Here is a 14054-nt window from a genome sequence, read left to right as displayed (position 1 = left end):
TATCTTTCTTTGTGTTCGATGGATGTTATTTTTTCTAAAAATATGCCTCGAGTACCAACAATCATAGAAGGTTATATGATAATTGAGTATGTGGAGCTCTTACCACTTGATGATGCATTGAAATTGTCTGATGACTAAGAACATATGATGTTGAGTTTCAAGAGAATGCATTGTTTGAACCATGACATGTGAATTAATTGCTACTCAAACATGATAATTTTTATGAAAAACTTGCTGGTTATGATGCTAGAAAAAGTGATTGAAATTATCATTGATCAAACTTATATACTATACTAGCATTCACACTTCATAAATTATTTCTTTTATCATTTAGCTACTCGAGGACGAGTAGGAATTAAGCTTGGGGATGCTCATACGTTTCCAACGTATCGATAATTTATGAAGTATTCATGCCATATTCACCTATGTTTACAATACTTTTATATGGTTTTGATGCACTTTATATGATTTATTGAGAACTAACCTGGGCTGACGTTGTTTTCAGCAGAAATACCATGGTGTTGTTTTTGTGCAGAGAATGGAAGTTCTTGGAATCGTCCGAAACTTTTTTCTAGAGGAAATAAGCAATATTGGAGCGAAGAACCATCGGAGGGGAGCCACCAGTGGGACACAAGCCAACATGCCGTGACCCCCTGGGCCGTGGCGTGATGGCTTGTGGGGCCCTCGTGGTTCCGTTTGGCGTGATTCCAACGCTAAAAATCCTATATATACTGGAAACTCCAAAAATAAGGAGATAACTTCTGCTTCGCTGCCGCAACTCTCTATATCGATGAAAAACCAATATGGAGACGTTCCAGTACCCTACCAGAGAGGGGAAATCATCTCCGGTGGCCATCTTCATCATCCCGGCGGAGGCCATGACGAGGAGGGAGTAGTTCACCCACGGGGCTGAGGTTTTGTACCAATAGCTATGTGTTTAATCTCTCTCTCTCTCTCTCTCTCTCGTGTTCTTAAGATGTCACGATCTTGATGTATCACGGGCTTTTTTTAGTATAGTTAGATCATATGGTGTTTGTCCCTTGCTATTGTTGTGATGAACTCAATCTTTCACTTTAAGATCTCGTTATGTTGGATTGAATATTCAAGTTTGAGAACACTTGATGTATGTCTTGCATACGGATACCGTAGTGATATTGGGGGTATTCAAGTGATTCACTTGATATATGTTATGGCATCAACTTGCGGATTCCGGTGACCTTGGGGATCTATGAATAGGAGTTGATTGCACATTTTCATACTATGTTCTCCGATAGTAATTATTTGATGCATGTCGCATAATTAGCCCACATATACTTGAGGTGACATTGGAGTATGTAGACGACATTAGGGTTGATTGATATGTATCATGGGTGTTATTCTAGTACGAACTCTAGGGATGTTTATGACACTTATAGGAATAGCTCAAAAGATTGATCAGAAAGAATAACTTTGAGGATGGTTCTACTACCTACACCAATTTCACCTTATTGTTCTCCGATATATAGAAACTTTGGAGTGCTTCTTTGTTGCACGATGAGGGATGATCGATCATATGATTCTACTATGTTAGCATCGTAGAGAGATTGCACTAGTGAAAGTTATAACCCTATGTCTTATTATCAAGCATTTATACAACATTTTTATCGCTGTTTTACACTTGCTACCTTGCTGTTTTTATATTTTCAGATTAAAAAAACCTATATCTACTATCCACACTACACTTTGTATCACCATCTCTTCGTCGAACTAGTGCACCTATACAATTCGCCATTGTATTGGGTGTGTTGCGGACACAAGAGATTTTCTGTATTTGATTGCAGGGTTGTTTGAGAGAGACCATCTTCATCCTAAACCTCCCATGAATTGATAAACCTTAGGTCATCCACTTGAGGAAAAATTTCTACTGTTCTACAAAACTCTGTGCTTGGAGGCCCAACATAGTCTACAAGAATAAAGTTGTGGTGGACGAAAAACGTCATTGTTAATCCATATGGTGACCTCTCCGGCATGCGGTGATGGCCTAGTGGTGGATTATGGTGGCCACCGAAAGATCTTTCTGACAATTACTTTCTTATATCCGGTGGCTGCCTTTAGTGGTGAGATGCAATCTACAAATGACGTCTTGACGCAGATGATACGGTGGTGCAGTGGTGACTGCCAAATGCATGTACCCTCCGAGTTTGCGGAAAAGTGGTGGCAACAACACAACATTGACTTTGATGAGCACCGGGGTAAAAACCTAGGTCTGACCTGAGTTGGTTAACATGACAATGACGACAGTTTTGCGTTGTTACCTTGTTGGAGGCATTGCTCGAATATGCTCGGATTGGTTCTTTAGGGTGAAAACCTAGAATCTAACCTTCGATAGTCGGATCCGATGACAACGACGTTTGATCAATGCTCCCTTCTTGAATGTGTTAATGTTGAAGAACCTCATTATCTATTGTCTTTGTGGTATTATGAGATGGTTGGTGCAGATACGGTCATAATTGTAATTTGCCAACTGTGGATTTGATCGCTTTGAGATTACTTCTCCTTTTTCTTGCTTAGGCATAGCTTTGTTCATATACGGCTTCGCTATTTGCGGGTGTTTTGTATGTGTGTTTGCGGTGATTGTGTGCATCCTAACTATACAGACGCCAGATGTGTGTTTATTGTGTTTGTATCCACTTAATGCTTCATTTTAAGTCAATAAAATGCATCTTTTATATAAAAAAAAAGAACACAAATGAGAGCAATTAAATTACTAGTGGAAAACAATCTCCTGAAAGATTCCTTTGGGCAGGAGGAAGAAAAACGCTTCCAGCACGAAAACGTCGAGAGAAGGGGAAAAGGATGATTTCCACCTAGCCGATTCGCGTCGTGTAGCACGTTACTACCTGCCACCTCTCGCCCGCCTCCCACCTCTCGCCCCCCACCCAGATCTCCCTCGCCTCGCCTCGACCTCAACGCCCGCGGAATCGGAGGAGCGCGCGACGATGTCGACCACGGCGGTGGTGCAGGCCGGCGACGCGCCGGACCCGACGGTGCGGAACCTCCTGGAGCAGGACACCCTCAAGTGGGTCTTCGTCGGCGGCAAGGGCGGCGTCGGCAAGACCACCTGCAGCTCCATCGTCTCCATCCTCCTCGCCTCCGTCCGCCAGTCCGTGCTCGTCATCTCCACCGACCCCGCCCACAACCTCAGCGACGCCTTCCAGCAGCGCTTCACCAAGTTCCCCACCCTCGTCAAGGGCTTCTCCAACCTCTACGCCATGGTGATTCCATACCCCCCTCTCCCCTCTCCCCTCCCCCCCTCGCTTCCCCGCCGGTTCAGCTCGAATCCGCCTAATTCCCTGGTGTTTGCGTGGGTTGGCCGGCCCCTAATGGATATTACTGCCTACCCGCGGACTGGCCACTCGATAGGCTTGCGAGTTCGTCCAATTCCGGGAGGGAGGGTCGGGTAGGTAGGATGGTACCGTGGAAGAGGATAGAGTGTGCCAGCAGAATAATCTCATATGTGGGAGGGATACCACTAGAAACATATCCCTGCCAGAGAGAGGGCCCTCGTGATGGTTGTTAAAACTGGAAATTTCCAATTCTGGTCTGGTATGGGTTTTTGATACTCATGAGGATGGAGTACTACTTGTGATATGTGGGTGGTTGTGTAGTGATGGAAAGACCTATATGTTCACCAACCTTTCGAGGTCTAGATTCTATTTGTGCTTTAATAATATGGTGACAATTTCATCTTACATGTTCCTTGGAAGGTGGCAGCTGACCATAAGGCCTGCGACTAGTGGAAAACAAAAACGCTGTTTAGAAATTTCCCTTTTATATGTTCTGCGGAGGACTCGGCTTTCAGTAGAAAGCAAGGTGGCTGGCTTGTAGAAAATATAAATAGGAGTACTTATTACCTAGCATTCAATTTAAAATATTACGCAGGGGAAATAGAAAATAAGATGTCTGATTCATCACAAAGAGGGCTTTCGTTTAGTTTAATCCTTGTTACTGCATCAGTTGGTCATAACGTTTATGATCCATGTTATACTCTCTCTCTCTGAGGACTTTTGTTCCAAGCCTTTTTTATGACATATTCAGTTATTTATAGTGGACAGACGGTATAACACATGTCCCTCACTCCAGTCATAATTTTCTTTTACAGACTATTTCTGCCACTATGTTTTGCTACCTGGCTGCATGATTTTCTTCCATCTTTTAGTACCTTTGTTGTTTTATCATTTGGGTTGCCACTTCCATTAGTCCCACTCTTTCTGTGGATGAAAACTTTTACTCTTATTGGAAAAGATCTTCTGGCTCATTGACTTCACTTTGATCCTTAATTTTCAGGAAATTGATCCCAAGGTAGAAAATGATGATTTTGGCAATGAAGGAATGGAAGGATTTATTTCAGAATTGACAAATGCAATTCCAGGAGTCGATGAAGCTATGAGTTTTGCTGAAATGCTGAAGTAATTATAGCCTCCAGTTTGGTGTTCACCTTTCTTCCCTTTGCACGCAAAGTTTCTTTTTCAGCCTGCACCTCAATTTCCGGCAACTATCAGAGTCTAACTTTTGTTTCTTGCTGCAGATTAGTTCAAACAATGGATTACTCCGTTGTAGTTTTTGATACTGCTCCTACAGGGCATACTTTACGGTTGCTGCAGTTTCCAGCAACACTGGAGAAGGGCCTAGAGAAAATGATGGACTTAAAGAATAGATTCGGTGGTCTGATAAATCAGGTATTCTTTGTTCCTGATAAATTTCAACCTATTGTGTTAGTATGGTTGTTTTCGCTTACTATATTATGCACCAATTCATTCCACCATGGCAGTACATTGTATAACTAACAAAAAAAGCAGACGAAATCTATGGTTTCTGTTCATTAGAGCATGAATTACCAAGGTGCTGAGAACTTAGTGGCAGTCTGAATAAAAGATGGCTGCTTAATTGTTTGATATGGTCTTACAAAGAAAAATATTGTGACGACTCCATGACATTGTATCCACTGTTTTTATTGAGGTTTAATGGTAATATGCTTTTGATATGTACTTCTACATTCATTAGAAACTTGTAATTGGACTAACTGAGTTGGACACAACAATTTCTTACTGTCACAGGCCAGTCGACTTTTTGGTCTCGGTGATGATTTGAACGAGGATATGATGCTTGGGAGAATTGAAGGCATGAAGGACGTGATCGAGCAAGTGAACAGGCAGTTTAAAGATCCAGTAAGACTACGAACCTTGAACCAAATAAATTTTGTCCACTAACAAGATAAGATGTTTATTATTTGACTTCAATGGCTGTTCTGTGCTGCCCCCTCAAGTTGGAACTGTAAAAGGATAGCTAGTTATTTTTGCTTTTTAACGCTGCTATTGTTTTGGAAATTGTATGCCAGATTTAATGTTTCGTGAACTGCTCTTGTTGCAACTGGGCGTGTGATCCTGGAGCATTACGTATGCTTTAGAGGATGCACTCACAGGCTGCACGTTTTAAAAACCGGAATGTACTATTGACCACAAACTCTGTAATTCTTTTATGTAATCTGGGTAAACCCCTTCTGAAAAATGAACACTCCAGGATGTGTATCCTGTTAACTCTGGTCTTAAATGGAAAGGCGTTTATTGACTAGTAATTTAGGAACGTGCCCAACTGCCAGATTTAATGTTTCGTGAACTGCTCTTGTTGCAACTGAGCGTGTGATCCTGGAGCATTAGGTATGCTTTAGAGGATGCACTCACAGGCTGCACGTTTTAAAAACCGGAGTGTACTATTGACCGCAAACTCTGTTAATTCGTTTATGGAATCTGTGTAAACCCCTTCCGAAAAATAAGCACTCCAGGATGTGTACCTGTTAACTCTGGTCTTAAATGGGAAGGCATTTATTGACTAGTAAATTAGGAACGTGCCAAACTGCCACTAGGAGAATATGCTTACACAGTTATGCATTACGTAAAAAGAAGTCGAGAACACAATGAAGAGTGGGCTTGTACCACACAAATCTAATAATAGTCAACTCCAGCTAGTTGACTTTGCAATGATATATTAGTGGTCCTGAGGTTATCAAATTGAAATTTATTGTTAAGAGGGTAGGTAGAACTGTTTCATGGTATGCTCGGAATCAACAGTTTGTATTGTAATCTGTGACTGTACCTTTTGATGCCTGGCCAAGCATGTATATGCAACACGTTTTGTGTATGGTATATGAAAGTTCTACTGGATTAACATAAAATTTTGAATCATACTGGATTATATCTTATAAGTTATCATTGGCTTATGTCTCTACATTATTGAAAGCACCTAATGTTAAAGATGTTATCATGATCTGACTTGCTTTTTTTGATTTTCTTCTCAGGACTTGACAACCTTTGTTTGTGTTTGTATTCCTGAATTTCTTTCATTGTATGAAACGGAGAGATTGGTGCAAGAGTTAGCGAAATTCGAGATTGATGCACACAATATTATAATCAATCAAGTTATTTTTGACGAGGAAGGTTAGTACAAAAGATATACTGTCTTGAGATTTTCTTGGAAATGAAAATATACCAGATCCTGCGCAAGCCGAGAATCTTGTTCTCATGAACTTTGGCTGAAACAGAGGTTCTGCAGTTTTTAAACAAGAGACCTTTAAAATACAGGACATGGCGATGGCTTTGCACAATGATTTATTTCGAACGCTTCTCAATGCATCTGTGCATCTGTATCTAAAACCCGTGTTATCACCTTGCAGCTGTTGAGTCGAAACTGCTAAAAGCGCGGGTAAAGATGCAACAAAAGTATGTCGATCAGTTCCATATGTTATACGACGACTTCAACATCACCAAGTTGCCCTTGCTCCCAGAGGAGGCAAGAAATCCGCACCACTAAACATTTTTGAACTTCGATTACTTACATACATGTGTTATGCTTGAAGATAATTGACTTCTATTCTCCAGGTATGTGGTGTTCAAGCTCTACAAAACTTCTCCAAGCACTTCCTGGCACCATACACGGCGTCGCTGAAAAGGGGCAGCGTGGAGGAGCTAGAAGAGCGAGTGGCTACACTGAAATCAGGACTGCAAGTGGCCGAGTCGGAACTAGATAGAGTTAGGAAAGGAAAGCAGGTAGCATGAGCCATTTTCGCCTGTCAGAAGCTCTTGCACTCTGCAGACACTGGCTATAGAGATTTTCCTCGTTCCTGCATTCTCCGGTCGATTTCCTCCATTTCCTGTTTCCCCAGTTGAAAATTTTAGATTTGTTGTTATAGTCATCAGAAGAGAAGTGTACTGTAAGGCACGCGATATATATAGGTCTCTTTTTTTTTTGCCCTTCTGTTAGGGTTATGATTGGAATTGATTATAGGTTGCTTAGGAGCTGTTGTGGGCTGAGATTGGAATTGATTACCTAGAATCCCTTGTGCACTGCTGTACCAGTATCTCGTTAAACATAAGTAAGTTTGGAAAATCAATAAAGGATGGCTGAGAGCAACAAGTTGACTGTGCATACTAGCATAAATAAATATCTCAAAGCAACAATGACCACTCTTTGACCAACTGCTACTTTTGTCACTGACGTTTATTGGTGATGCAGCATGGTCACAAAGAGGCACGCATGGTGTGTGTGCAGTGGACGGATCGATCAGATGGCCTTGTGACCCAGCAGGGCCGCGCGTGAGCAGCGCCCACAGGTACGTGCTTCTTCGATGGATGTGTCGAGTTCGTATGCGGAGCGGAAGCTATGCTCGGGCAGTAGGTTTGGCGTGTCGTCGACATTGCTACGGTCTTGGTGGGAGGGTGGCGCCTCATCTCTCGCCATGGCAGCATCCAGTTGGCTTGCAAATGGAAATGGTTGTGGCAATGCAGTGTGCCACAGCAGTATGGTGCGGGTCACCATCCCGTCGCTTTCTTCGCACGCCCACGAGAGCTGCCAGTAGACGTCATTGTTTCGGAGCAAGAATGTCACCACGGCCAAGTAGGCAAGTAGCATCTCTAGAAAGGAAAACCGAGGCGGTGCCTGTACGCACGGTCGCATGTGTGAGAAATTAATTAGCAGATTAATCTAAGGGATGTGTTCAACCCCGAACAGTCGTGTCTCCTCTCTCTCTATTGCCAATAGCCATCTGTTCTGGAAGGATGCCTCCGAACAGACATCTCTTCTTCGCACCTCTTTCAGATGTATATATACTTAAGAATCAATACAAACAGGACTGATCGTCCATTCACCTTCATTCAATCTCGTTTTCCTCTAACACGTTATCACACACTATGTCTCTATCGAGAGTATCAGGCCAAGAGAAAACAGGGAGAAGAAGAAAAGAAGTATGAAGGCTGACGACAACTATTCTCCGGTGAGATTCGGCTTCCGGCTGATCCCGACGGAGGGCCTTCGTGCCGACGTGGCCATGACCCCTCCGACGAGATTCTTGCCGCAGCATGGAGATCCAGCGGGAGACTGCTCACACGGCGCGCGCGCAACCAACACCTGTCGGAGCTTCGTTCCGTGAATGGTGGTGTTGACGACGGCCCACGGCCGGTGCATGCAGCGTCTTCCGACGCTCGGCGACGCCACTAGCCACGACCTTCAACGACATCGGCGAAGCCCTCCGGCTCGTCCGCACCTGAAGCCACGTCCCTCAACTGGTACGCTGCGGCGACGCCCTCCGGCGAACGCACAGGGGGACGGTGGCGTAGCAGCACGCCGCGGATCACAACCAGCGGTTGGAGCGACGGATCCATCCGGCTGCACGACGCGGTCATCCACCAACCGGCCAGAACACGGTGCCTTCCGACGCAGCCCCGTCGAGGCCACGACCTGAGATCAGGTGGCGGCAGAATAGCCAAATCCTCCGGCGCAGTGTGGCATGGGCTGCTGGCACAACATGCCCCTTCGAGATGTAGCGCCCAGGGATGGCGGATGAAGGAAATGGTGGTCAACGGCCACGCCAAGTCATGGCCCGACGGCCGACACAGACGGCGGCGGCTCCACGTCGTGGAGACGCTCATCAAGCGCAGAATGACAACCTTCAATCAGCGACACATCCTCCCTTCCTAATTTCTCCTGGAGATGTGGTCTGTGCAAAAGTGCAAACAAAAGCCAACTGAATTGATGGATTCGTGCCTGTATGGAGAAGCAATAGAGAACCTTATCTCTTTCGCCATTTCACAGTTTAACACTTCATGCTTTCCTAATTCCCAAATAAGGTCATCAGCCTTAGTACTAGTACTTGCGTAGAAGCACCCAGTACCACTGTAATTATGCCACATTGTGCATAATGTTCTAAAACATGCATTCTGCGTGTATTACAATCATAATATTACTGTTTGAGTGGTCAAAAGATTATACATCATGGATGGCATTGTGTCATCCTTTATATGTTTGCTTCAGCATTTTTCATATAATAGCAATCTGGAACAACTATACATTCTGGACGTAAATTAAAAACATGGATTATGATATGTCATACTTAATATGACTACCTTAAATTGTACTCCCTTCGTCCCAAAATAAGGGACTTAAAAATGACACAATTTTATACTAACTTCAGTATAAAGTTGAGTCACTTTATATTTGTGAATCACAAGGTATTTGATGACATCTACTGCACCATTCGCAGATTATTCATCACTACTACGAGGTCTACATCTTGTCTGTGTTTACAAGATGATTACCTTTAAAGTGCTCTTCCAAATATTAATATTGAATGTGACTATCTCAAGATATCATAAGGTAATATTAGCATCTACTGCAAATTTTGCAGACTATTCACTATTATTGCAAGGTCTACATCATGTCACTTTGACAAATGATTACCTTCAAAGTGATTTCATACATTTAGCATAACATAAGATAATAGAATTATAAACATCTACTGACAATAGTCAGATTATGTTTTCTATTACTGCAAGATCTACACCATATTGGTGATTATCTTCAAAGTGTTATCCTATATAAATTGAGGTCTACACATATGGCTATATGGCATCAGTCGTACTAAAATTTGCTCCTTTGAAGAAATTGTTGTTGTTCACTAAAATGATTTACTATCATAGTAAATTCATGCATGATTGTTATATGTTGAATGGTACTATCTACCAATATCAATTATTCAAGCCTCATTTTGTTTGAATACGTCATAGAGAATTATGCAAATATTTGCATACTCCAATGATTACCTTTTATTACATTGGTAAAATACATGACAATGGAGCCTACGTCACTATTTCTAATTATAGTGTCGTCCATCATCAAGATGGATTCCATAATTTATGGCAATGATTGAGTGTCTCAACACTATTGCAAGATCCACATCACATTGTGGTTGTTATTTTCATAGTGACAAAGCAATGTTAAAATTGCAAAGTCTATGTTTTGGCCATGATTCTAAAGTCACACTTTTCTCACGAATGAAACCCAAAACATTAGCAACGATTTTATCGCATGCACTACCATGTTCACCAAGCATCACCTTGGCGGATTGTGCTCAACAAGATCATTTCATCCATATACTTTATTTTACTCCTAGAAGTAAATTAAATAAATGCATTAGCATTTTGAAGTAATGCATGACTGACATTTCCAAATACAGTAAATGCATGATTTGGTGAGAGTATTTATTGTAAGATGATTCATGATATCAGTCATTATATCCACATGCGGCGCTTGTGTCCACTATAACTCCACCTTCGAAATATATGTCATGGCTATTCTCTTAATAGCTAAATATGTTTATATGTATTTCGTCTGTCGCCAACTTCACTTAGTTCTCAAACTAAGTACATAATGGACGAATATTTATTCATCTTGAATATTTCCTTTAAGAGAAACATGCTGCCATGAGCACATCACGAATAATCACCCATTCGTTTCTCAAGACCTCAAGTCTATCGCATCTCACATTTTTGTCACTCAATCAAATTTAAGTTGAGATCTCATGATCAAATATTTTCTTCTGAAGATCCAGTTGAAAAACCCTCAATACACTTTACATCTTCTTATGATAGTCCTACCATTTTCATGATGAAGAAACATGGAATTTCATAAAATTATCAGATTCACCCAACGGGTGCTATTCCATTATTTGAAATTCTTGCTAGTATTGTGAATAATAATCAAGTCATTGGTCACAAAACAGAACCATGATGCATTCAAAGTAAAAGTGGAGGCTAAAATACAACTAAAGATGGAATTATTTCTTAATAGGGAATATATCGTTTTCCAACGATCAACGACAACTCTCAAGTTTGTCAAATGTGTGGTTATTTAAACATTGTACCTATGATTACCAAACCCTCAAACATATGGTGAAACCACATCACAAATTTATTCAAAAGGCTAATAAATTCAATGGAATAAATTTGAAAATTTACAAATGACAACCAAAATATTTTGGTAGATGCTTGTTCTCAGAATCTTCATCAGAAGGAGAACTAAAGTTTAGTGCAGTAAATGGAGGATGAAATCATTTGCACTCAATAATGTGGAGACCTCAGGTAATCTCTTAATTATCCAACATATTATTAGCCTATACTTGTACTACTGCATGTAGTACAGTGTCCAATATCCTATTTCTTGGACATTATATTTGATAAATTTTGAATGTATGAATCAATTCATACTCAGTTTTGTTGCATAAAAATAATTTTCTAAATCTTATAAAATATTTGGCTTTAAGCCTTACAATCCTGGTTTGGGGTTGATTAGAAAATTATTGACAATTCTATTGGTCACAACTTAACAAGTTGCAAAATTTCCCAAATGACAGATTTTATGTGCACTACATGTGCCATACGGGAAATTAATTTAAGGAGCTCTCACCTTACAATTCTAAATGAGCCAACTCATTCTTCTTTGAACACATTCAGAAGATATGTGGTTTACTCAACCATTATGTGGTATTATATAGATACTTCATGGTACTCATGGAAACATTTATAAAATGATTTCTAGTGTGTCTCTTGTCACACAAAACCATGAATGATATAGCTAAATTAATTGCTCAAATTATCAAAGTAAAGAGCAAATTATCCTAAATAAGGGATAAATCCATTCGAATGGACAACTTTCTTGAACTCATTTCACAAGTAATGTCTGATTATACATAATACTTTATGTGCATACCCAGAATGGTTTAGTTCAATATCTTATCAAAGATAGTGAAATTATTAATATGACCAAACTTATAGAATTGTAATTTACTAGCCTCATGCTAGAAAAATACGGCATTACACACCGTAAGTATGATATAAATCATACCAACTGCATAGCATACTACTTTCCCCTTGTAGTAATTACGTGGAAATCAACAAAGTATTTCTTATCTGCGATAATTCGGTTACATACCGATATCACCACTCCAGCATACACCAATGGGCTCTCACAAAAAAAATAGGGATCTATGTGAGGAATAAAAAAATTATCCGTCAATCAAAATTATTCATAGCTTGTATGCTGATTGCATCAACAATAAGGACATTTCATGCATTAGGGGGATTAGTACCACAAAGAATGCCGAGAAATAAATTATAAATGTTATTTACATTCAGTCCTTATATCCACGTACTCAAAGAATCTGAACTAGAAGTTTCGAATCACATATTTGCAACTCATTGCAAATCTGCCACATATGTTTACTGATGACAAAGGTGTCACTCAATTTTATATTCCTGCAGTAAAGTGTCAGAAAGAGTGGAGGTACCTGATAAATCACTCTTGTATCCAAATGAGAGCAATAGGGGGATAAATACCACATGAGATATAATCTCGCATATGCTTCCGCGGAAGGAGAGGAAATCAAATCCTCAACTAGTAAATGTAATTCAACATCAAGTTGAAAGACACCTCACTCGATGCTCATCATCCAAAGCCCGACATAAATGTGCACAAATGTTTTGGTGTCGGGACATCGAAACACGTTGACTCCATTGTTGTAGGAAATCACAAGGAGTTAAAAGGAATAAATACATTTCCACAAATTTCATTGATTCCTCCAGAATCATATAACATAAGTCTACATTTGTCGACATATATTTCTTCTCAAAATTGCTAAAACCTTTTGGGCCTTGAACCAAAATCCATGGTAGAGTGCCTCTTGTACTCATATTGGTTCACGTAAAAGGAAGCATGTAATGAAGAATAGCACTCGCTCTGCAAATGAGTGGTATTTACCACAGTAGTACCTACTCCACATAAGTATCTTTCTTATAGAATACTAAAACTTCTCATTCATAGACAAAGTAAATGAGGTGGTGAGAAAGAGAGGCTTGTAGCAAAAGGGTTCACGCAGAGACCCGACATCGATTACGATGTAACATACCTTCTTGGTATGAGTGAAACTATGTTTCGATAATAAATATCATTGGCAGTACAAATAATATTATCCATGCAGTTAATGGATGCAGTGACTACATACTCATATGAGTCACTCATTTCGGAAATCTATATTAAAGTCTATGAAGGGCTTCATTTCCGAATCCAAAAACAAATCGCAACATGTATTGTGTAAAACTTCATAAGTCACTCTATGACTAGAAATAGTCGTGAATCATATGGTACTACTGACTAGACGAGTTCCTTCTTCAGAGGATTATACAAAGGATGATGATTATTTATGTGTTAATAAAGGAATACCAAAATTTTATTTCTTTACATCACCTCAGTGTATATGATGATTTCATCATTAATGTCTCTACAAGACCTAACCATACATAAAATCATGTCAAGACGAAAAATTTGGATTCAACCAAATTTAGCTTAAGTTTACAACTTGAGCATTCTCTCAAGAACACATATCAGTCTACATATATCCAAACATATACGTGAAGTTCAATTTGGATATATCATATCAACAAAAGACATGTATGGTCATACTACCTTTGATAAGGTACAAATCCATTCATACCTAGGGGTGATAATGAAGTGATACTAGGACCCGAAGTTCTATATCTCACTAATGCCAAAGCACTCATATACTTGCAAACTACGTCAGGCCTGACACTATATTTGCTATCTTTATTCGGAGTGCAACCTCAAACAAAAGGTATATGGTTGATATAAGTACTATCATCTTATATCTGAAGATTACAGTAAATCTTGAATAC

General features: G+C 40.2%; 1 protein-coding gene across 1 annotated transcript; it reads left to right on the top strand.

Annotated features, from left to right (window-relative positions):
* Positions 1-2867: 2867 nt before the first annotated feature.
* On the top strand, positions 2868-7449 carry LOC123399990 (ATPase GET3A). Its single transcript, XM_045094379.1, has 7 exons — positions 2868-3254; positions 4327-4448; positions 4568-4718; positions 5097-5207; positions 6335-6473; positions 6710-6825; positions 6915-7449. The coding sequence occupies exons 1-7, from the start codon at positions 2979-2981 to the stop codon at positions 7089-7091; spliced, it is 1092 nt and encodes a 363-aa protein (XP_044950314.1). The 5' UTR covers positions 2868-2978; the 3' UTR covers positions 7092-7449.
* Positions 7450-14054: the final 6605 nt, after the last annotated feature.

This window comes from Hordeum vulgare, chromosome 5H (genome assembly GCF_904849725.1).
Source record: "Hordeum vulgare subsp. vulgare chromosome 5H, MorexV3_pseudomolecules_assembly, whole genome shotgun sequence".
In the NCBI taxonomy this organism is placed as follows: domain Eukaryota; kingdom Viridiplantae; phylum Streptophyta; class Magnoliopsida; order Poales; family Poaceae; genus Hordeum; species Hordeum vulgare.
This window is presented reverse-complemented; position numbering and strand designations above follow the sequence as displayed.